The 25,329-nt window shown below is 41.5% G+C and overlaps 1 protein-coding gene across 1 annotated transcript; it reads left to right on the forward strand.

The window, feature by feature from the left end:
* Positions 1–1,279: 1,279 nt before the first annotated feature.
* On the forward strand, positions 1,280–22,285 carry tbc1d25 (TBC1 domain family, member 25). Its single transcript, XM_061902423.1, has 7 exons — positions 1,280–1,452; positions 5,282–5,391; positions 5,463–5,617; positions 10,422–10,549; positions 10,626–10,814; positions 12,843–13,118; positions 13,217–22,285. The coding sequence occupies exons 1-7, from the start codon at positions 1,408–1,410 to the stop codon at positions 14,837–14,839; spliced, it is 2,526 nt and encodes an 841-aa protein (XP_061758407.1). The 5' UTR covers positions 1,280–1,407; the 3' UTR covers positions 14,840–22,285.
* Positions 22,286–25,329: the final 3,044 nt, after the last annotated feature.

The raw sequence follows: 25,329 nt of genomic DNA on the forward strand, positions 1-25,329 counted from the left end.
GAAAATCCAAGAAAATATTTTAAAGACTTGGTCTTCACTTGTTTAAATAAATTAATTTATTTTTTTACTTTGCTTCTTATTATTTTCAGAAAGACAATTTCAGAGAAAAAATACAACCTTAAAAATTATTTTGGGATTTTTAAACATTTTTTACCTGTCAAATTCCTTCCTCTTCTTTCCTGACAATTTAAATCAATGTTCAAGTATTTCATTTTATTGTAAAGAATAATAAATACATTTTGATTTAATTCTTCATTTTAGCTTCTGTTTTTTCGACAACGAATATTTGTGAAATATTTATTCAAACTTATTATGATTAAAATTCAAAAAAAAATTTCTGGCAAATCTAAAAAATCTGTAGAATCAAATTTAAATCTTATTTCAAAGTATTTTGAATTTCTTTTAAAAATTTTGTTCAGGAAAATCTAAAATAAATAATGATTTGTCTTTGTTCGAAATATAGCTTGGTCCAATTTGTTATATATTCTAACAAAGTGTAGACTGGCTTTTAACCTATTTAAAACATGTCATCAACATTCTAAAGTTAAACTTAATCAGGAAAAATTACTAATGATGTACCATAAACTCTTTTTTTTATTTTTTTTTTCAAAAAATTTCAGTTAGCTAGTTTTTCTCTTCATTTTTTTCAATTGAATTTTAAAGAGTCGAAATTAAAGATAAACTATGTTTCAAAATGTAATTTTCATTGTTTTCGTGTTTTCTCCTCTTTTAAATCGTTCAATGAAGTGTTTTTTTTCATCATTTATTCTCTACAAAAAAAAATCGTAAAAGGTAAAAAAATGTACGACGGAATGATAGACAGAAATACCCATTTTTTTATACATATAGATTTATTTATTAAAAGTAAATTGAGCAATTTGGCTATTTGTAGCAATTTATTTAAGTGTGTATCAAACTGGTAGCCCTTGGCATTTATCAGTACCCAAGAAGTAGCTCTTGTTTTCAAAAAGGTTGCTGACCCCTGATCTAGCCAGACACAAAGTAGTAGTGTCCACGCTTTTATTTTGGAAATAAACTTCCGGTGCCAGAATATGAAAAAAAAAACATCCGTTTTGGTATGTTTCCCATTTCTGATTACTGGGAAGTGAAAAGTTTGTGACATGAAATTTAAATTGAATTAAAAACAATTTTGTTCGAGCTCTCCGACACCAACACGGAAAGACGTTGTGTCTTTCTATTCCCTTTTTGAAATGAAATAATGTAGCAAGGAAGACAACCGGAAGGGGGCAGTAACAGGCTCACATAGTTTTAGTCAAGCTGAAGAAGAGCCGTAACGAAGCCCCTCGGCTAATCTCGTCGTGCTATTGATGACAATAATGTTGCTGCAGATGGAAAAATTATCTTTTTTTTAAGGAGCCACGCTGATCTAAAAACGGATTTTTTCAAATGGCGGGCGAGGAGGAGAGGGGGGTGGTTCGAGTCAAAGTAAAGGTATGTTGGCCAGCTAGCTTCTAACCTTTGTACAATTATTTCACTGTTTCTTATCATATATCATATATGTATAGTCTCTATACGCAAATAATACATGATTCAAACAATTCAGTGTGAGAAAGTATGTGTGCCACTGCTACCGGCGGAATTGGGTACGGTTCCATCCTCACCATTGTTGTTGTTAAAAGGCCACTCTTTCTTGACGTCATCTAGAGCACAATGTTTGTATTATCAGACCCGACAACGCCGATCAACATGTAGAAGACAACAATAATAGCAGCACACCAACTATAAACAATCTACCTTTGAGACAAACCTCAAAGGAGTCGAGAATGACGTCACCCATGTGTGCACCGTGCACGCGCGTGCACGCGCCTGGTGCGTCAGCCGCGCCAATAGGCTGCGATCACTAATGTCTGTCAGGTGTGATGAGAAGAGATCACCACACAAATTACTGTTTCATATTCCATCCATTTCCTATCGTTTGTCCCTTTTGGGTTCACGGGGGGGGGGGGGGGGGGGGACAAGTCGCCACATCGTCGCAGGGCCAACACAGATAGACAGACAACATTGCACATTCAAAATGTCTTACTGTACTTGCAATAAGTGATGTGGCCTCAGTGCCCAAGTAGGAGGTGATGTGGCCATTCAAAACAACGTGGCGGACCACATAAAATGACGTGACTGAGCACAAAAAATGAAGTGGCCTTCCACCTGAAATGATGTGGCGGATGACATAAATGGTGTGGTCTTTCCCCTCAAATGATGTGGCGGGCCAATGTAAGCATTGTGGCGGGCTATATAAAATGATGTGGCAAGCCATTAAAAAGACTTTGAGGGCCACATAAAATAACGTGACCAAACCACATAAAATATTGTGGTGGACCACATAAAATGTCGTGGAGGGCCACTTACAATAATCTGGTAGAACCACATAAAGCAATGTGGTGGGGCACATAAAATGGTGTGGCGGATGACATGACGTGAGGGGCCACTTTAAATAGTATGTCGGACTACATGAAATAAAGTGACAGGCCATCAAAATGAAGTGGCGGACCACGTGAAATGATGTTGAGGGCCACTAAAATATTTTGGTGGAACTACATAAAATGATGTGGAGGGCCACTAAAATATTGTGACAGAACTACATAAAATGAAGTTGTGAGGCACATAAAATGATGTGGAAGGCCATTTAAAATAATGTGACGGGCCACAAAAATGAAGTGGCCTTCCACCTGAAATGATGTGGTGGATGAGATAAATGATTTGGTCTTTCCCCTGAAATGATGTGGCGGGCCAATTTGAATATTGTGGCGGGCTATATAAAATGACATGGAAAGCCATTAAAAACACTTTGAGGGCCACTTAAAATAATGTGGCCAAACCACATAAAATATTGTGGTGGACCACATAAAATGTCGTGGAGGGCCACTTACAAAAATTTGGTGGAACCACATAAAGCAATGTGGTGGGGCACATAAAATGGCGTGGCGGATGACATGATGTGGCAGGCCACTTTAAATAATATGTCGGACTACATAAAATAAAGTGACAGGCCATCAAAATGATGTGGCGGACCACATGAAATGATGTTGAGGGCAACTAAAATATTTTGGCGGAACTACATAAAATGATGTGGAGGGCCACTAAAATATTGTGACAGAACTACATAGAATGAAGTTGTGAGGCACATAAAATGATGTGGAGGGCCATTTAAAATAATGTGACGGGCCACAAAAATGAAGTGGCCTTCCACCTGAAATGATGTGGTGGATGACATAAATGATTTGGTCTTTCCCCTGAAATGATGTGGCGGGCCAATTTGAATATTGTGGCGGGCTATATAAAATGATATGGAAAGCCATTAAAAACACTTTGAGGGCCACTTAAAATAATGTGGCCAAACCACATAAAATATTGTGGTGGACTACATAAAATGATATGGAGGGCCACTTACAAAAATTTGGTGGAACCACATAAAGCAATGTGGTGGGGCACATAAAATTGTGTGGTGGATGACATGACGTGGCAGGCCATATTAAATAGTATATCTGACTACATAAAATAAAGTGACAGGCCATAAAAATGATGTGGCGGACCACGTTAAATGATGTGGAGGGCCACTAAAATATTTTGGCGGAACTACATAAAATGAAGTTGTGAGGCACATAAATGATGTGGAAGGCCATTTAAAATAATGTGACGGGCCACAAAAAATGAAGTGGATGTCCACCTGAAATGATGTGGCGGATGACATAAATGACTTGGGCGGCCACTTAAAATGAAGTGGCAGACCGCACTAATTAACTAACTAACAAACTAACTAGACCACATAAATGACATGGCGGGCCATATAAAAAAAAATTGACGTGGTAAAATGACGTGACTGGGCACATAAAATGATGGGGAAAACCACAGAAAATGATGTGGCGGGCCACTTAAAATAATAGGCAAGCCATTAAAATGAGGTGGCGGGTATGGTGGGACGCATAAAATGATGTGGCGGGCCACTTAAAATAATGTGGCAGACCACATAAAATGATGTGACGAATGACATAAATTATGTGGTTGGGCCACTTAAAATAATATGGCAAACTACATAAAATATAGTGGCAAGCCATTAGAATGATGTGGTGGGGCACATAAAATGATCTGGCGGGCCACATAAAATAATGTGGTGGACTACATAAAATATAGTGACAGGCCATTAAAATGATGTGGTGGGCCACAGAAAATTAAGTGACTGGCCGCATAAAATGATGTGGCGGACCACATAAAATTATGTTGCAGGCGACGTGAAATTTAGTGGTGGACCACGTAAAATGATCTGGCGGGCCACATAAAATAATGTGGTGGACTGCATAAAATATAGTGACAGGCCATCAAAATTATGTGGCGGGCTGTGTAAAATTAAGTGGTGGTCTGCATAAATTGATGTGGCGGGCCACATAAAATAATGTGGTGGACTACATAAAATATAGTGACAGGCCATCAAAATTATGTGGCGGGCCAAGTAAAATGAAGTTACAAGGCACATAAAATGATGTCGCAGGCAATGTGAAATTTAGTAACGGCCCACATAAAATGAAGTGGTCGTCCACCTGAAAATTTGCGGCAGACCACATAAAGTGTCGTGGCGGATGTCATACATGACATGGTGGGCCATTTAAAATGATTTGGCAGGCCATTAAATAATGTAACAGTCCACAATAAATGATTGGGTGGTCCACTTAAAATAATATGGCGGTCTACACAAAATGAGGTGGCCGAGCACATAAAATGATGTGGCGAACCGCATAAAAAGAAGTAACAGGCCACATGTAAAGACGTGGCAACCCTGATTAAAAAGAGTGGTGGGCCCTATCTGGCCAACGGGCCTTGAGTTGGATCTCCAGTGACCTGCCTTTCTTCATGTTTGACTGTGTAGGTATTTATCACGTATGAAGGCTGCAACAATGAACCCATGAATTTGATTCGAAAAAAACTTCAATCCTGTTGCTTTCAATAATGCTTCCATGTGTGTAACTAATCAAACTTTGCCTTTAAAGACCTAGACATTGTTTCCAGGCTGAGGAGCGTCCATGAGAGCGGTGGTGTGTGGGTGCCATCATTTGTAGTGTGGCAAACAGTGGATCATTTCCTTTGTATTCTTCTTCTTCATGCACGCATGTTGTAGCAGGCAGAACAATATTTCTCTATTTCAACTATTTCCCCTAAAATAGGCATTGATGCTATGAAGTGAACTTTATTCCATGAAGTAATGGATCTCAACTTGCAGCCCTAATTAGCGTGACTTGTTTTCAGATTGTGATGTCATAATGCATTTCAGAAAAGTGATGGAGTTCTTCCTGTGGACTTCCGCTCCTTTGCCGTGGACCCTCAGATCACGTCGCTGGAGGTGTTGCAGCATATTCTCATCAAGGCCTTTGACTTGAACGGGTGAGAAACTTGGATCCCGTGGATCAGAGTCAATTATCCAGGCAAGGTCAAAATGTCTTCTGTTTTCCTAGGAAGCGGAATTTTGAGATCAGTTACATGTCCCGAAGCGGAGGCGCTACGGAAATGTTCCTGTCGATGACGTCCGACGGGGATTTGGATGTTGCCTTTGCCAGCGCAGCCAAGCCGTATCTGCAACTCAAGATGGACCTGAAACCTTCAGAGGACAGTAAGGACACGTAATGTCAGTAGTTGTATGTCGCAGACAGCCAGTCTCGGCTTCAAAATGCTGTAGAAATGACCAGAGGAGGAGATTGGAGGATAGGATACAACACCATAGCTTTGGGACTCACTGGCCAGAACAAAGAAAAATGATATTTGGGCAACAAAGTTAGTAATCCGAGTAAGGGTTGCAAAATTCCGGGAATTTTCAAAGTTGGAAACTTTCTATGGGAATCAACGGGAATGAATGGGACTAAACATTGAATGCAACATGCTAGATCTTGCAGCAAATGAATGGGACTAAACATTGAATGCAACATGCTAGATCTTGCAGCAAATGAATGGGACTAAACATTGAATGCAACATGCTAGATCTTGCAGCAAATGAATGGGACTAAACATTGAATGCAACATGCTAGATCTTGCAGCAAATGAATGGGACTAAACATTGAATGCAACATGCTAGATCTTGCAGCAAATGAATGGGACTAAACATTGAATGCAACATGCTAGATCTTGCAGCAAATGAATGGGACTAAACATTGAATGCAACATGCTAGATCTTGCAGCAAATGAATGGGACTAAACATTGAATGCAACACACTAGATCTTGCAGCAAATGAATGGGACTAAACATTGAATGCAACATGCTAGATCTTGCAGCATGATTATTAGCTCAAACAAACTGATTTCATGCAAATTCAATAGAATTTCAACCCTGCACTGTGCATTCCTCCATCCCATGCTGGGATAATTGGCAGCATGCTACACACTACAGCAGGACTATTGAGGCCACACTAGTATTTGAGCTGAAGGACAGGTAAGTGTTGATGATATTACTGGGGTAAATATATTTGATGTATGGTATTGAACTGTAATAGAGGTGTAATTACTTGTTACTGTATGACTGTAGACTACTCCAGCAGACTAGCTGTTCCTCTACTTCTTACATGATTGTGGGGCCAATATCTCCAGCTAGCTAGCTTTATGTACCACCACAGTCTCATAATGAACCCAAAATATTTCTCCTTTAGCCGTGATGCTCATTTTCTCCATGTTAAATCCCATTGATTTATGCTAACAACGTTAGCGATCCGAATGGACCTTTTTTGTGATGTGTAAAGTTGAAGTAGCAAATAGTAAATGAAAAGGTGTAGTTTCCTCTGCCTTCTGTTCTGCTAGCCATTCTGTTGTCATACAAGAATGTAGCTTATAGTTCGATTTATCACGGTGTCCAACTTCAAATATTAAAAAAATGGTCAATATTTCCAAACTTCCCGAGGTAAATTTCCGGAAAGTTTCCGGAAATTTACCGGAAACTTTCGACCCATTTGCAACCCTAATCCTATTTGCAGAAAGAAAGATAAAAGCAGCTGAGTGACTGTAGTACATATGACCACTGCTGAGTAACTGTTACTGATACTTCTGCTTTTGACGGGAAATAAAATACCTATTTTTACATCTTTTTGAACCACATAAAAACAGACTTTGTGTCATCTGACAAGTACAGTTTCACACCGGCTTTACTCTCTTTCCAACATTTCATATTTGCAACATTTTGTAGTATCTAGGGCTGGGCGATATGGCTTACAACTTAAGTCTTTTGATATCAGTCATGATTGATATTTACAAGACCAATCGAAAATAATGACTACGATTAAAAAAGTACCGTATTTTCCAGACCATAGGGCGCACCGGATTTTAAGGCGCACTGCCGATGAATGGTCTATTTTCGATTTTTTTTCATAGGGCGCATTAAAGCACTTATATTATTATTATTTTCCAAATGTAAAATACTTACCTGTGGTCTACATAACATGTAATGGTGCTTCTTTGCTCAAAATGTTGCATCGATGATGTTTTACACATCATCTTCTCTTCAGGATGCGCCGTTTTGTGGGCGGTCTTATTTATGTGCCTCCACTTGGCCAGCGTCTTCTCCTCATCATCTTTGTTGCAGCGGTGTAGCGTGCAAGGACGGGAGTGGAAGAAGTGTCAAAAGTTGGCGTTAACAGTTTAATGACATTCACACTTTATGTTATGATCCGCTGCCCAGATCATATTTTGATTTCGATTTTTGAGTCTTTTTGTGTTTTCTGTTAGTTTTGGACTCCTTCGGCTCTTGTTTGTGCACCTCTCAGTTTGGTTTCCATGGTTACTTATCATTTTCACCTGCCGCCTGTTCCGAACGTGCAAGCAGGAGACGGAGCCGTCGTTACCGTGGAAGCAGGAGACGGCGATGACGACACCGCTTCCTGCTTCCGAGGCGCCGCCGCCGCCTCCTGCTTCCACGGCGACGACGGCTCTGCCTCCTGCTTCCACATTCGGAACAGGCGGCAGGTGAAATTGATGAGTAACCATGGAAACCAAACTGAGAGGTGCACAAACAAGAGCCGAAGGAGTCCAAAAAACACAAAAAGACTCAAAAATCGAAATCAAAATATGATCCGGGCAGCGGCTCATAACACTTTACTTCCATCAATAACGGAGCAGCATCTCCTCATCCGCCAGAATTGTGTCCCATGAAAAAGCGACTGGAACTCTCTAAAAACTAAATTTCCTTGGGTGAATAAAGTAAAGTCACTACACCGGTATGTTTTAATGCTTTCATGGTGAGTTTACTGACAGATATAAGTAAGAACTTCACACTACTTTATATTAGAAATGGTTACAGGGGAGGATGAATGTAAAACACAACAAGAAGATAGAGAAAAAGAGGAATCTTATCCACTACGGAGTCACCACGGACTACAAAGGCGGACGCGCACAGATTTTAAGGATCCCATTGATTGATTGATTGAAACTTTTATTAGTAGATTAACTTGTTTAAGTCGGGGTCCACGTTAATCAATTCATGGTAAATACAGATCAGCATGTACCAGAAGGTAAGAAAAGTTGCTTTTGCATAACATTGTGAAACAAAACAATAGATAATACAAACATTTGTATGTCTTACCTTATACACACAGCATAATGATACTCCTATGTTGAAGCACAGTACAATCCATCAAGTTGTGTGGCTTAATAGCTTACCAAAGTCATACTAAAACTTTTTGACGGAATTTGAGTGCCGTGTGTAATGTCTATATTTTCAATGGAACATATAACATTTTGGTGTTGTTTACTTGAGTCATATTGCAGCCTACATGTATGTCTTATATGTGACTGCCATCTACTGGTCACACTTATCATTTAACCATGTACCAAATGAAATAGGTTCACGGTCGGTAAGTACATCCAAAATGATTCCATACATTAGGCCAGTGTTTTTCAACCACTGTGCCGTGAGATATTGTTTGGTGTGCCGTGGGAAAATATGCAACTTCACCTAATTGGTCCCAAAAATATTTTTTGCAAATCAAAAATTATAATCTGCAAATAATATGCCGTTGCTTAGTGTCTGTGGTGTGTAAAACTCAGCAGGGTAACCACGTAATACTCCATGTCAGGAGCAGGTAGGTGGCAGCAGGTAGTTCATTGCTTTGTAAAAGTCGGAATGTGTCAGGTGAGGCGAGGATGGTTTGTTGTGATCCCAATATGCAGACCATACCGGGTGGCAGGGTGCAGGTAAAAAATGATGTAATGCTTAAACCAAAAATGAACAATAGGGAAAGGAAAAGGCAACGGCTATGCTAAAATAAATTATACTGAACAGGCTACAAAGTAAACAGAAAGCTGGAAAACAGCAAAATTTACGGCGTCCACAAAGTACATTTGTACATGACAATCAACAATGTCCACACAAAGAAGGACGGCAACAACGTAAATAGTCTTGCTTGCTAACACAAAGCAGGTGCGTGGAATAGCGCTCAAAGGAAGACATGAAAGTGCTTGTTTGAAGTTTAATTTTTTAACGTTTTCTGCTGGTGGTGTGCCTCCGGATTTTTTTATGATAAAAATGTGCCTTCCCTTAAAAAAGGTTAAAAAACATTGCATTGGGCGCACTGTCGAGTTTTGCGAAAATAAAAGGATTTTAAGTGCGCCTTATAGTATGAAAAATACGGTATATTAAATGTTATCATCCCTCAGCTATCAAGGCAGAAAGGAAAGTAAATGTCAACACAAACATGGAAAACAATGTACACAAAATAGTAAAATCACATTGAACACTTAACCATAAGCTCATAAAATGAAGGTACAAAAATCATGAATATGTAAGAAATGCTTCATAAAGTGAAAGAAAATAGTACAAAGTGTGAGAATGTAAACAGAGAGAAACTTGAGGACTATTTTCTGCAGGTTTAGTGGCAGGAAGTTACAGCTGTGCTCTAAAGTGATGTGGTGTTAGCAGTCTTGCCTTGCATCAGGTACACACCACATTGGTCTGACTACGGTCCAAAAAACTGCAGGTGACTCGTTTTTACTTTCTCTTCTCACTTCATGCAAAGAATCAACAGCGAGACCAACAAGATGGCGCAACCAACCTTGGCAGTTGATGCTGTTACCTGATTGGCTGTTAGCGTGTCACTCCCACTGATCACCGATCACTTCCTGTGTTGCTCAGTTACCAGAGAGCGAGTACCTTTGTTCATGCAGCCAACTTTGCTTCCATACTTCACCTTTCTTGCGACAAAGAAGAAATGAAATGATGAAACTTTTTTATCAAACACATTTTTTATTGATATTGATATATATATTTTAATATCGTTTTATGGCCCAGCCCTAGTAGTATACCAGAAGTTTATTGTACCAGGTTTTGGTGTTGGGTGTGTACTGGGTGTAATATTTCCTTGTGAAACATGGTGATGCCGAGGGATGGCTAGCAAAGGCACTTTCTTATTTCACAGTAGTGTTTATTTGTTCAATTTTAGGTCCCGTCATGGAGGACTGGGACATCATCAGTCCTAAGGATGTGATTGGTTCGGAGCAGCTTCTCGCAGACAGGACGAGGTCTTTGGCATCTGCAGCACTTCCTTTCACCCAGTCTTTAATCTCCCAGGTTCTTTTGAATCTTTGTCTTCCACACACTTTGCCACAAATCTCGGTGCTCATGCGGTCCTTACATTTGGTTTCAGGTTGGTCGGACCTTCTCTCGAGTCCAGCAAGCTTTCAGCTGGTCCTACGGCGAGGAGATCAAGCCTTTCAAGCCACCTCTGAGTGACTCTGAGTTTCATGGTTACCTCAATGGACAAGGACAGTTGACACGGCCCGAGGAGCTAAGACTGCGGATCTACCACGGCGGTGTGGATCCTTCTCTACGAAAGGTGCAGTAGGAATGCCTTTTGAACAAATTAGGCCAAGAATATACTCTCACGTCACGTAGTGTAGTCCTCCCTCAGACCTTGACGTGCACTTCCTAAAAAATCAGAGGCGACGCAGACTGCAGGGCTGTGATTGGTCAGCTTGTTATATTTCATTTCTGGGGTTTCCTGGCCGGCGAAAGCAAAAAATAACCTACAACCTCCTTTTATTGAAACAACATTTAATCAAGAAAATTGGCAAATACGACCATTTATACAATACGATACTACAAAGATTGCCTCGATTCGTTAAGGGGTCGCACAAGTTCAGAGGTGTTTTGGGAAGAAGTTCTGAAGTCAGGGATGCGGAGCCTGCCAGAATGCCCCGCAGCCAGACCGAGTCCCCCATCAGACCCAAAGCATAGCACTGCTTCCCTTTGTCAACGGTGACCTTGTTAGGTCTACATCCTCTAGTTTGTCAAGCTTGATCGTATTCTCGGCACTCAACCAGAGCCTAGGCCATCCCCAGGGGTGCTGATCTGATCCTTAGTCGCCTGTCCACCAGTGGGTTATAAGAAGGGATTTACACAGTAAAATGTGTTCTTTTGATTTGTTCTGTGTTACTCAGAGAGTTGTTCAGAAAGTGCAGGCAGCTTCACTGGTGGCTGTTGAAGCAAAGACTTGAATTAGGACGTTGGTACATGACTTTTTGACCATCAGACTTGGGAAGGTGAAACAGGCCTCGACTTTAGTTTTTACTGCAACCGGGGAACCTACCAAAAGTCTAAACATATTAGAGTTGGGGGACAGACCAAATGGACACTTCCGTAGGCTGGGACTATGACTGATTATATCAATCAATCAATCAATCAATGTTTATTTATATAGCCCCAAATCACAAATGTCTCAAAGGACTGCACAAATCATTACGACTACAACATCCTCGGAAGAACCCACAAAAGGGCAAGGAAAACTCACACCCAGTGGGCAGGGAGAATTCACATCCAGTGGGACGCCAGCGAAAATGCTGACTATGAGAAACCTTGGAGAGGACCTCAGATGTGGGCAACCCCCCCCCTCTAGGGGACCGAAAGCAATGGATGTCGAGCGGGTCTAACATGATACTGTGAAAGTTCAATCCATAGTGGCTCCAAGACAGCAGTGAGAGTCCCGTCCACAGGAAACCATCTCAAGCGGATCAGCAGCGTAGAGATGTCCCCAACCGATACAGGCGAGCGGTCCATCCTAGGTCCCGACGAGCGGTCCATCCTGGGTCTCGACTCTGGACAGTCAGTACTTCATCCATGGTCATCGGACCGGACCCCCTCCACAAGGGAGGGGGGGACATAGGAGAAAGAAAAGAAGCGGCAGATCAACTGGTCTAAAAAGGAGGTCTATTTAAAGGCTAGAGTATACAGATGAGTTTTAAGATGAGACTTAAATGCTTCTACTGAGGTAGCATCTCGAACTGTTACCGGGAGGGCATTCCAGAGTACTGGAGCCCGAACGGAAAACGCTCTATAGCCCGCAGACTTTTTTTGAGCTCTAGGAATCACTAATAAGCCGGAGTCTTTTGAACGCAGATTTCTTGCCGGGACATATGGTACAATACAATCGGCAAGATAGGATGGAGCTAGACCGTGTAGTATTTTATACGTAAGTAGTAAAACCTTAAAGTCACATCTTAAGTGCACAGGAAGCCAGTGCAGGTGAGCCAGTACAGGCGTAATATGATCAAACTTTCTTGTTCTTGTCAAAAGTCTAGCAGCCGCATTTTGTACCAACTGTAATCTTTTAATGCTAGACATGGGGAGACCCGAAACAGGGTGAAACAGGCCTCGACTTTAGTTTTTACTGCAACCGAGGAACCTACCAAAAGTCTAAAAATATTAGAGTTGGGGGACAGACCAAATGGAAACTTCCGTATGCTGGGACTATGACTGATTATAACCATGACTATCACTTCATGACTATGACTAGAGACTTACTGACATGTAGTTCTCAGTTTTCTGAACGGAAATAAGTTTTCTTTATGACTGTTGTTCTTTTTAGGTTGTTTGGCGCTACCTCCTTAATGTCTACCCAGACGGACTGAGTGGGCAGGAAAGAATGGACTACATGAAGCGCAAGACCAGGGAGTATGACCAGCTGAAGAACGAATGGACAGCTCACGTCAGTCACGAGGATCTTGAATTCATCCGAGGGAACGTACTGAAAGATGTCTTGAGGACAGACCGTGCCCATCCCTACTATGCCGGCTCCGAGGACAGTCCACATTTGACTGCCCTCACAGACCTGCTTACTACCTTCGCCATCACGCATCCACAGGTGTTAATAGCTCTTATGTTGGCTTTTATTATTCAAGGCCTTTTTCACAATGAAGACTGTCTGTCTGATCATTTCATGGACTTTTGTTATTCTTCCAGATCTCGTACTGTCAAGGCATGAGTGATATCGCCTCCCCCATACTTGCCGTTATGGACAATGAGGCACATGCCTTCATTTGCTTTTGTGGCATTATGAAACGCCTGGAGGGGAACTTCCGACCCGACGGACAGCTGATGTCTATTAAGTTCCAGCATCTCAAATTACTCTTGCAGTACTCTGATTATGAATTCTACTCTTACCTGGTTTCTCGCGGAGCTGATGACCTGTTCTTCTGTTACCGCTGGTTGCTCCTGGAGCTCAAGCGAGAGTTTGCATTTGATGACGCTCTAAGGATGCTTGAGGTTACTTGGAGCTCCTTGCCTCCTGATCCTCCTGAAACTGAAGTGGAGCTGCGGGGACCGCCTTTGCCGTCGGACAAAACGACGCGTTTCACAAGCAAGAAAAAGCCTGCTGACAATCGACTTGAGCAAGACTGGGAAATAAAAGAGAAGCAGCGAAGGCAACACATGCTTCGGCCCTCCAGAGAAGACCCTGATGTGGTCTCAGCAGCGGCAGGACCTGGAAGTAGTGGTGGTCTTTCTAAAGTCACCCCAGGCAAGGCTGCTTCTTCTATTGAGGAGAGCTTTGGAGAGTTTAAATACTACAACTACCAAAGTGAGGATTGCTTTGATGGGAAGGATGCCAAGCAGCAACAGGGTTTGATCGATTCACGGTCGTCACCGCGCATTCCAACCCGTCAGTCCACTACTGACAGTGAGGAGGATCCTGGAGAAAGAACCCCTTTGATCAAATACTGTAACAATGGCTTCCCTCCAGAGTCGTCACATCCCATGTCCTTCAGTGGTCCACCAGTCTTGAAAGCTGGCGCTGCATCTCATTCCTCTTCAGGCTTACCTTCCAGTTGGTCAGGTGCTACACCGGAATCTCCTCCGCAGACCACCTTTGGATTCGTAACCAATGGAAGAGAGGCCTTCTCAAGAACTGTCCCAAAAGTAATCACGTCTCCTGCACAGTTGCTCAGGAGTACGGCGTTGAACTTGACCGCCAACACTTCTGTAAAAACAACATCTCACTCCCATGCTCAAAATCGATCCTTTCTCTCCTCACCAATCTTGCCTTTCGGGAGGGGTTCATCACAGGCTGGCTCCAGGCCCTCTTCCAACATCCTGCATTCTCCCAGCAACAAACCCTCGAGCGCTGCGGTTCACATGGACACCACGCCAAAACTGGAGGCTAGCATCAAACCGTGTTCGCTTCCACCTCCCCAAGAGTTCGGGAAAGGCAATCCTTTTATGCTTTTTTTGTGCTTGTCCATTCTGCTGGAACACCGAGACCACATCATCAAGAACAGCCTGGATTACAACGAGCTCGCCATGCACTTTGATCGGCTGGTGCGGCGCCACAATCTCAGCCGGATCCTGCAACGCGCCAAGGCCTTGTTCGCGGACTACTTGCAAAGTGAAGTGTGGGACTCGGAGGAGGGCGATGAGGTGAGCTCGGACTCGCCAACATCTGCCACCGCCGCTCAATACTCCCCACCTTTACCCATCTCCGCTCGGCCCATTTATAGTCCGCTAGCGTCCCCCCAGTCTTCTTCTCAAAACTCCACCTACAACCTGGCAACAACTATTCCTTCACCGACACTTTCCCTTTCCTCCTGACTCGCACAAGTATCCCTAGCTTGGCGTTCTCACTATAGCTTCTCAGCCCATCAGAGGCGTGGACTATTTTTAGACCACCTCCCACGTCGGATTTAATGCTCGATAACATGCCGTTACGGACCATTCATGTACGCCTCGTCATAATTGTGGGTCAGTTCTCTGGCCCTCGCTTCAAGAAAGTACGATAGGATTGGATCTTTTGAAGGTTGACCACACGTGCTTGCTAATCCCTGCTTTTCCACAGAATCATTTATTTGATATTAGAACAGTGAAGCAAGCGCTTGTCCATCTCAAGTCCAAACTTGCTAGATCTGGGGTGTCCAAAGTTTCCATTTTTGGTCCACAGCTGCTTTTTCAAAGGCAGTCTCTCCCAAGATTTTGTGGTGTCACAATCGTCCAAATTCAACCAATCCCTGTCAAATAATCATGTCTTTGTCCAATGCCTTCCACTTCCCCGAATATTCCGGCCAATCAGCCTCCAACTAGTCTCCGAACTGTCTGATCAAAATGTCTCTTTGTTTCTCGCGTGGACAATTCGGGAACAACAACCTCTAACAATATTTATTGCTTAAACGTCACAATCGTTATCCTCCCGCATAGTTTAGCGCTACTTCTGGATCCCGTCTACAGTGCTAATCCTTCTGGGTAATAAACATGCTCACTTCCTAACTAACATATATTTATAGATTTGATCAATCTTTAACAATGTGCGTGCCGTGCGAACCTAGTAGAACATGGCCTAGTGGTTAGAGTGTCCGCCCTGAGATGGGTAGGTCGTGAGTTCAAACCCCGGCAGTCATACCAAAGACTATAAAAATAGGAGCCATTACCTCCCTGCTTGGCACTCAGCATTAAGGGTTGGAATTGGGGGTTAAATCACCAAAAATGATTCCCGGGCGCGGCACCGCTGCTGCTCACTGCTCCCCTCACCTCCCAGGGGGTGATCAAGGGTGATGGGTCAAATGCAGAGAATAGTTTCACCACATCTAGTGTGTGTGTGACAATCATTGCTACTTGAACTTTAACTTTAACACGCAAATTGTGGATGACACCAGACAGTGAAGAAGCCTTTTGTAGCCTTTCTTACTACAATTAGAAGGAAACATTAGTTGTAATGATTTAAAGAGTACAGTAATTCAAAAAGGTGCTTTTGCTCCCATCTAGTGTCTACTTTAGTCTCTGTGGTATAAAATGAGTAAAACATCAATACAGTATGGTTTTTTATTTTTATTTTTTCATCCTGTTGTTTTTGAGGATAAATTTGATAAATTCGTGCAGTCAAAAGTTGATTTCATGTTACTGAAAAAAATAATTCTCAAAACATCGTAACTTGTTGTAACGGTCTGGAAAAGCTGCCGCGTATGAAGACTCAAATAAGCTTGCGAAATCTTGGACGGACTGATAATGTAAAAAAAAAAAAGGATACATTAATGTTATTATTAGCTAGATTGCCCAGATAGCTTAGCATACATTGACCTACAGTACATTGGATTGGCTTAAGCATCTTCAAACTTATTAAAAAATATATAAAAGTTAGGGATGGGTACAGAAATGAGTAATTTTATAGCTACTGACCAAATTCCTTTGGTGCTACTATGTACCGAATTACGTCAAATAATATTTTGATATCCTTTTTTGCACATGATGTCAGTTGCGGTTGCAGACTCGTTACCGTGCCAGATTGTGCAGTTTTCCATGAAGGTATGCCTGATAGACTGTGCTAAAAAGTAAGGTTCCACCTTTCAAAATGTGCTAGCCCTGTGCTAATATACATTGGCTTTGCCATACACATGCTATTGATTAGCATTAGTGATTTTACATGGCGATCTCAACACCTCCAAAACTGCAATGAAGATGCACGTTGCAACCAAACAGCTGGTGTGCAAGAAGTACAACACACTGGGCCTGATTTACTCAAGGTTTGTGTGTGCTACAACTTGATAGCACACACAAACCATCATTTTATAGCTGCTAGAGGACATAAGGGGCAGATTAAAATCAATGCAATGCATTTTGATGTACTTTAGTAATTTTTTAATGACGTTTGCTTTTTCACGTAAAATATGTGAAAAAAACAACTTTTTTAGCAGGCATTTTTATGCATCTTGAGTGGCGTAAGTGCAGTCTCTCTCCAATGGGTGCAGTTAAAAAGACTAAAAAAGTGGGGTTAATGTAGACGCACTTTGGACGGCTTCTAAAATACTCGTTAAAAGTAGCAGATGTCATCTGCATGTCTGGAAACATAGCAAAACACAGCATGATGACATGAATGTGCAGTAAATGAGCGTTTCCATGGTGATGCCCCGTAGAGTACATGCAAAACTGTCATAGAAATAGAGCGGTCTGCCCCACTCTATTGTACACGCAGGCTTAGTCAATCACACGCCAACTAATAGCACACGCTATTTTATAGATTGTACATGCTATTTGGATCTTTGTAAATCAGGCTCTTGCAGTACAAACACCTTGTAGGACTCAACAAAATACAAGACTGACACTACACGATCGGTCTAGGCAGCCACGTCACTTCCGTTGGTTTGTTTTACAGAATGTGTGTAGGTTTGTGCACTGTTACCTTGTTGTGTTTATTTGAACAACAATCTGACAGCAAAGCTCGCACACAAAACAAAACAAACTTTACTTGAGAATAGAGTATTTGTTTTGAAAGCTGAAGGTTGTGCTCAGCAGCCTTGGACGGCAAAGATAGCAATCTTTTTTTACAACTTTATTTATATCAAATACATCGATTCAGAATACTGAACATTTGAAAAGTCTACTTTTTGTTAGGCTTTAAATGACAGTAAGTGCCTTGTTTAAGGGGAAAAATGTTTTAAAAATGAAAATGTGGTAATAATAATCCCTGATTTTTAAAAATCTACCTCTTGTTCACGTTTATATTCGTGTTTCCTTTTACTCCTAGGTAGCTATTTTTTATACAAAACATGAACAAGTATATTAAATATCACAGCACGTAACTTAGCGAATGCTCCGTCCTAAAAAATTGCAAGTCCAAGAAGTGACGTCGTCTTTGTATCTTCCGGCACCGATGGTGTAGTGTCAGTCGCATTTAGCATAATGGCAAAGACTGCTTCTTGACTACGGCAACACACTGAGGACAAACTGAAAATAGACTAATAGCTAAATGTTACATCGCAACTTTGAGAGTTTTATCAAACCAATGAAGTCCAGAACTTTACGGGTGTCAACATTGTAAGAAGTCCACTTATTTCAGGAGTTCATCTTCAGTTCTCAGTGCAGACGTTCAACAAAACACAAACCCTTCAAGCTGATCAAAGCTGGACAATGGGGGAGGATGAGTTAAAAACAACAAAAAAGTGGATCTCAGACTGGACTCTACATGCAAAGTGAAATATTTCAAGCTCGTATTTTTAATGATGATGGCGAACGCTTTTTGAAAACAGAACATTCATATCGTGAAATGTTCAATTGGAAAGTTTCCATGAGCTGTGCACCATAATCATCAAGTCTTGAAATATCTCCAGTTGCATGTTATGAGCGTACGTCATACATGAGCTGCACCTTGTCCATCCAACTGCTGCTACAAACAACCTCTGCACCTGACTTCTTCACTTGGGCGGCGTGGCCAAGTTGGTAGAGTGGCTGTGCCAGCAATCTGAGGGTTGCTGGTTCAATCCCCACCTTCTAACATCCTAGTCACGTTCGTTGCGTCCTTGGGCAAGACACTTCACCCTTGCTCCTGATGGGTCCTGGTGAGCGCCTTGCATGGCAGCTCCCTCCATCAGTGTGTGAATGTGTGTGTGAATGTGGAAATACTGTCAAAGCGCTTTGGGCTCCTTAAAAAAGCGTAGAAAAAGCGCTATACAAGTACAACCCATTTACCATATATATATATATATATATATAGCGTTTTCTATTGGGGCTCCAGTACTCTGGAATGCCCTCCCGGTAACAGTTCGAGATGCCACCTCAGTAGAAGCATTTAAGTCTCACCTTAAAACTCATTTGTATACTCTAGCCTTTAAATAGACTCCCTTTTTAGACCAGTTGATCTGCCGTTTCTTTTCTTTTTCTTCTATGTCCCACTCTCCCTTGTGGAGGGGGTCCGGTCCGATCCGGTGGCCATGTACTGCTTGCCTGTGTATCGGCTGGGGACATCTCTGCGATGCTGATCCGCCTCCGCTTGGGATGGTTTCCTGCTGGCTCCGCTGTGAACGGGACTCTCGCTGCTGTGTTGGATCCATTATGGATTGAACTTTCACAGTATCATGTTAGACCCGCTCGACATCCATTGCTTTCGTCCTCTCCAAGGTTCTCATAGTCATCATTGTCACCGACGTCCCACTGGGTGTGAGTTTTCCTTGCCCTTATGTGGGCCTACCGAGGATGTCGTAGTGGTTTGTGCAGCCCTTTGAGACACTAGTGATTTAGGGCTATATAAGTAAACATTGATTGATTGATTGATATATATATATATATATATATATATATATACTGTACCCGCCCGATTGTAGCTGAGATATGCTCCAGTGCCCCCCGCGACCCCGAAGGGAATAAGCGGTAGAAAATGGATGGATGGATATATAAAATAAAGTCTAGACATATATGTGCATATAATATTAATATAATGGATATTTAAGTACTCCTACCTTGTTTACTTCCATGACAATTTTTTGAAGTTTTGTAATCAATCAGAATTATCAAGCAGCTAAAATGCACCAAACGTGGAGAGTTTTACATTTTTCCCATCATGCTTTGTAATGGATTGAAATGGGTGTCATTTTGTTTTTAATATGTTGCATGGACATTTTTGATATTATTGAGAAAGTTGAGTGAGCAGGTTATGTGTGAGCGTGTCTGTTGTTGACATTTTGTGTTGGTTGGATTGTTTGTTTTGCACCATGACTTTGCATTGGGTCATATAAGTACATTCTGTGCACTGGTTGATCCAGAGTATGATTAAAAGTCATTGACCTGTATTACTTTGATTGATTACTTTGATTTGGTGACCAAAAGTCAGCATGGGATAGGTAGTCTTTTAAAAAGAGCGCCCTCTCCCTGTGGCTCCTTCAGTCACTTATGAGCTTTAGCGGGCCTTAGTTTGGACACCCCTGTTCTAATGATGTGACTTTCACCCGTCCAAGTCTTTAGTTCCCGGGCTGTTTGTTTTCCAAAGTGCTCTTGCACCTTATCTGCCGTACCCTTTCAAGACATTTGTCTTCTTTTCTGTCAATGCCATGAAGACCAAGTTTAACTCAAATAGAATTTGAAAATCCCCAAAAATATTTTGAAGACTTGGTCTTCACTTGTTTAAATAAATTATTTTATTTTTTTACTTTGCTCCTTATAACTTTCATTAAGACCATTTTAGAGAAAAAATACAACCTTAAAAATGGTTTTAGGATTTTTAAACACATATACCTTTTTACCTTTTCAATTCCTTCCTCTTCTTTCCTGACAATTTAAATCAATGTTCAAGTAAATTAATTTTTTTATTGTAATGAATAATAAATAAATTTTTATTAAATTCTTCATTTTAGATTCTGTTTTTTCGACAAAGAATATTTATGAAATATTTCTTCAAACTTATTATGATTAAAATTCAAAAAAATATTCTGGCAAATCTAGAAAATCTGTAGAATCCAATTTAAATCTTATTTCAAAGTCTTTTGAATTTGTTTTCAAATTTTTGTTCAGGAAAATCTAGAAGAAATAATGATTTGTCTTTGTTAGAAACATAGCTTGGTCCAATTTGTTATATATTCTAACAAAGTGCAGATTGGATTTTAACCTATTTAAAACATGTCATCAAAAATATATATTTATTGTGAGAAATCATTAAGATGATCAGCATTTCAACAAAGATAAATATCATTAATTATTAATAATAACAGAGTTAAAGGTAAATTAAGCAAATTGATTTAAGTGTGTATCAAACTGGTAGCCCTTGGCATTAATCGTTACCCAAGAAGTAGCTCTTGCTCTGGGTGAATTGTGAATTATATTTATATAGCGCTTTTCTCTGACCTACATGGTCCACTCGCTATTTCAAGCAATTTTGCACTCTTTTTGTTTTTTATTTTGCTTATTTTTCTGTGTTGAAGTTTGAAGGTGTTTGAATGTGCTGATGCCACACATTAGTTTGTGCAGCCCGTGTTGTGTGTGTGATGCTGCATTACTAGACAAGTGCCTCGCTCGCTGGCGTTAGAAACCTCCATCTGTCTTTTTACTTGCGCTGGAAATATGCTGAGAGGGTTTGGAAAGTGTTGTGCTGCTGGGTGACTTCTTTGGGCACACTGGATGTCAAACTGGAACATTGGCAGAAGAATGGAGCCAACAAAAGTGTTTTTTTGTGCCTGACACTTGACACTGTGTGCTACACATGTACACTAAAGCCAAAAGCAGTCAAGTTGTCACCTTGTGTCAATGCTAAATAAGAAGAGAATACAACAAATCCTTTTCAACTTATATTCAATTGAATAGACTGCAAAGACAAGATATTTCATCTTCACACTGACAAACTTTCTTTTTTTTGCAAATAATCATGAAGTTAGAATGTAATGGCAGCAACACATGTCAAAAAAGGCATTTTTACCAGTGTGTTACATGGCCTTTCCTTTGAACAACACTCAGTGCAGGTTTGGGAACTGAGGAGACACATTTTTGAAGTGGAATTATTTCCCATTCTTGCTTGATGTACAGCTTAAGTTGTTCAACAGTCTCCCTTCACACATTTTCAATGTCTGGACTACTGGCAGGCCAGTCTAGTACCCACACTCTTTTACTATGAAGCCACGCTGTTGTAACACCTGGCTTGGCATTGTCTTGGTGATATAAGCAGGGGCGTCCATGATAACAACATATGTTGCTCCAAAAGCTGTATGTACCTTTCAGCATTAATGGTGCCTTCACAGATGTGTAAGTTAGCCATGCCTTGGCCACTAATACACCCCCATACCATCACACATGCTGACTACAACACTTTCACCCTACAACAATCACTAATACACCCCCATACCATCACACATGCTGACTACAACACTTTCACCCTACAACAATCACTAATACACCCCCATACCATCACACATGCTGACTACAACACTTTCACCCTACAACAATCACTAATACACCCCCATACCATCACACATGCTGACTACAACACTTTCACCCTACAACACTTTCACCCTACAACAATCACTGATACACCCCCATACCATCACACATGCTGACTACAACACTTTCACCCTACAACAATCACTAATACACCCCCATACCATCACACATGCTGACTACCACACTTTCACCCTACAACAATCACTAATACACCTCCATACCATCACACATGCTGACTACAACACTTTCACCCTACAACAATCACTAATACACCCCCATACCATCACACATGCTGACTACAACACTTTCACCCTACAACAATCACTAATACACCCCCATACCATCACACATGCTGACTACCACACTTTCACCCTACAACAATCACTAATACACCCCCATACCATCACACATGCTGACTACAACACTTTCACCCTACAACAATCACTGATACACCCCCATACCATCACACATGCTGACTACCACACTTTCACCCTACAACATTCACTAATACACCCCCATACCATCACACATGCTGACTACAACATTTTCACCCTACAACAATCACTAATACACCCCCATACCATCACACATGCTGACTACAACACTTTCACCCTACAACAATCACTAATACACCCCCATACCATCACACATGCTGACTACCACACTTTCACCCTACAACAATCACTAATACACCCCCATACCATCACACATGCTGACTACCACACTTTCACCCTACAACAATCACTAATACACCCCCATACCATCACACATGCTGACTACAACACTTTCACCCTACAACAATCACTAATACACCCCCATACCATCACACATGCTGACTACCACACTTTCACCCTACAACAATCACTAATACACCCCCATACCATCACACATGCTGACTACAACACTTTCACCCTACAACAATCACTGATACACCCCCATACCATCACACATGCTGACTACCACACTTTCACCCTACAACAATCACTAATACACCCCCATACCATCACACATGCTGACTACAACATTTTCACCCTACAACAATCACTAATACACCCCCATACCATCACACATGCTGACTACAACACTTTCACCCTACAACAATCACTAATACACCCCCATACCATCACACATGCTGACTACAACACTTTCACCCTACAACAATCACTAATACACCCCCATACCATCACACATGCTGACTACAACACTTTCACCCTACAACAATCACTAATACACCCCCATACCATCACACATGCTGACTACAACACTTTCACCCTACAACAATCACTAATACACCCCCATACCATCACACATGCTGACTACAACACTTTCACCCTACAACAATCACTAATACACCCCCATACCATCACACATGCTGACTACAACACTTTCACCCTACAACAATCACTAATACACCCCCATACCATCACACATGCTGACTACAACACTTTCACCCTACAACAATCACTAATACACCCCCATACCATCACACATGCTGACTACAGCACTTTCACCCTACAACAATCACTAATACACCCCCATACCATCACACATGCTGACTACAACACTTTCACCCTACAACAATCACTAATACACACCCATACCATCACACATGCTGACTACAACACTTTCACCCTACAACAATCACTAATACACCCCCATACCATCACACATGCTGACTACAACACTTTCACCCTACAACAATCACTGATACACCCCCATACCATCACACATGCTGACTACCACACTTTCACCCTACAACATTCACTAATACACCCCCATACCATCACACATGCTGACTACAACATTTTCACCCTACAACAATCACTAATACACCCCCATACCATCACACATGCTGACTACCACACTTTCACCCTACAACAATCACTAATACACCCCCATACCATCACACATGCTGACTACCACACTTTCACCCTACAACAATCACTAATACACCCCCATACCATCACACATGCTGACTACAACACTTTCACCCTACAACAATCACTAATACACCCCCATACCATCACACATGCTGACTACCACACTTTCACCCTACAACAATCACTAATACACCCCCATACCATCACACATGCTGACTACAACACTTTCACCCTACAACAATCACTGATACACCCCCATACCATCACACATGCTGACTACCACACTTTCACCCTACAACAATCACTAATACACCCCCATACCATCACACATGCTGACTACAACATTTTCACCCTACAACAATCACTAATACACCCCCATACCATCACACATGCTGACTACAACACTTTCACCCTACAACAATCACTAATACACCCCCATACCATCACACATGCTGACTACAACACTTTCACCCTACAACAATCACTAATACACCCCCATACCATCACACATGCTGACTACAACACTTTCACCCTACAACAATCACTAATACACCCCCATACCATCACACATGCTGACTACAACACTTTCACCCTACAACAATCACTAATACACCCCCATACCATCACACATGCTGACTACAACACTTTCACCCTACAACAATCACTAATACACCCCCATACCATCACACATGCTGACTACAACACTTTCACCCTACAACAATCACTAATACACCCCCATACCATCACACATGCTGACTACAACACTTTCACCCTACAACAATCACTAATACACCCCCATACCATCACACATGCTGACTACAACACTTTCACCCTACAACAATCACTAATACACCCCCATACCATCACACATGCTGACTACAACACTTTCACCCTACAACAATCACTAATACACACCCATACCATCACACATGCTGACTACAACACTTTCACCCTACAACAATCACTAATACACCCCCATACCATCACACATGCTGACTACAACACTTTCACCCTACAACAATCACTAATACACCCCCATACCATCACACATGCTGACTACAACACTTTCACCCTACAACAATCACTAATACACCCCCATACCATCACACATGCTGACTACAACACTTTCACCCTACAACAATCACTAATACACCCCCATACCATCACACATGCTGACTACAACACTTTCACCCTACAACAATCACTAATACACACCCATACCATCACACATGCTGACTACAACACTTTCACCCTACAACAATCACTAATACACCCCCATACCATCACACATGCTGACTACAACACTTTCACCCTACAACAATCACTAATACACCCCCATACCATCACACATGCTGACTACAACACTTTCACCCTACAACAATCACTAATACACCCCCATACCATCACACATGCTGACTACAACACTTTCACCCTACAACAATCACTAATACACCCCCATACCATCACACATGCTGACTACAACACTTTCACCCTACAACAATCACTAATACACCCCCA

The sequence above is a fragment of the Nerophis ophidion genome, linkage group LG06 (genome assembly GCF_033978795.1).
Source record: "Nerophis ophidion isolate RoL-2023_Sa linkage group LG06, RoL_Noph_v1.0, whole genome shotgun sequence".
Taxonomy (NCBI): Eukaryota; Metazoa; Chordata; class Actinopteri; order Syngnathiformes; family Syngnathidae; genus Nerophis; species Nerophis ophidion.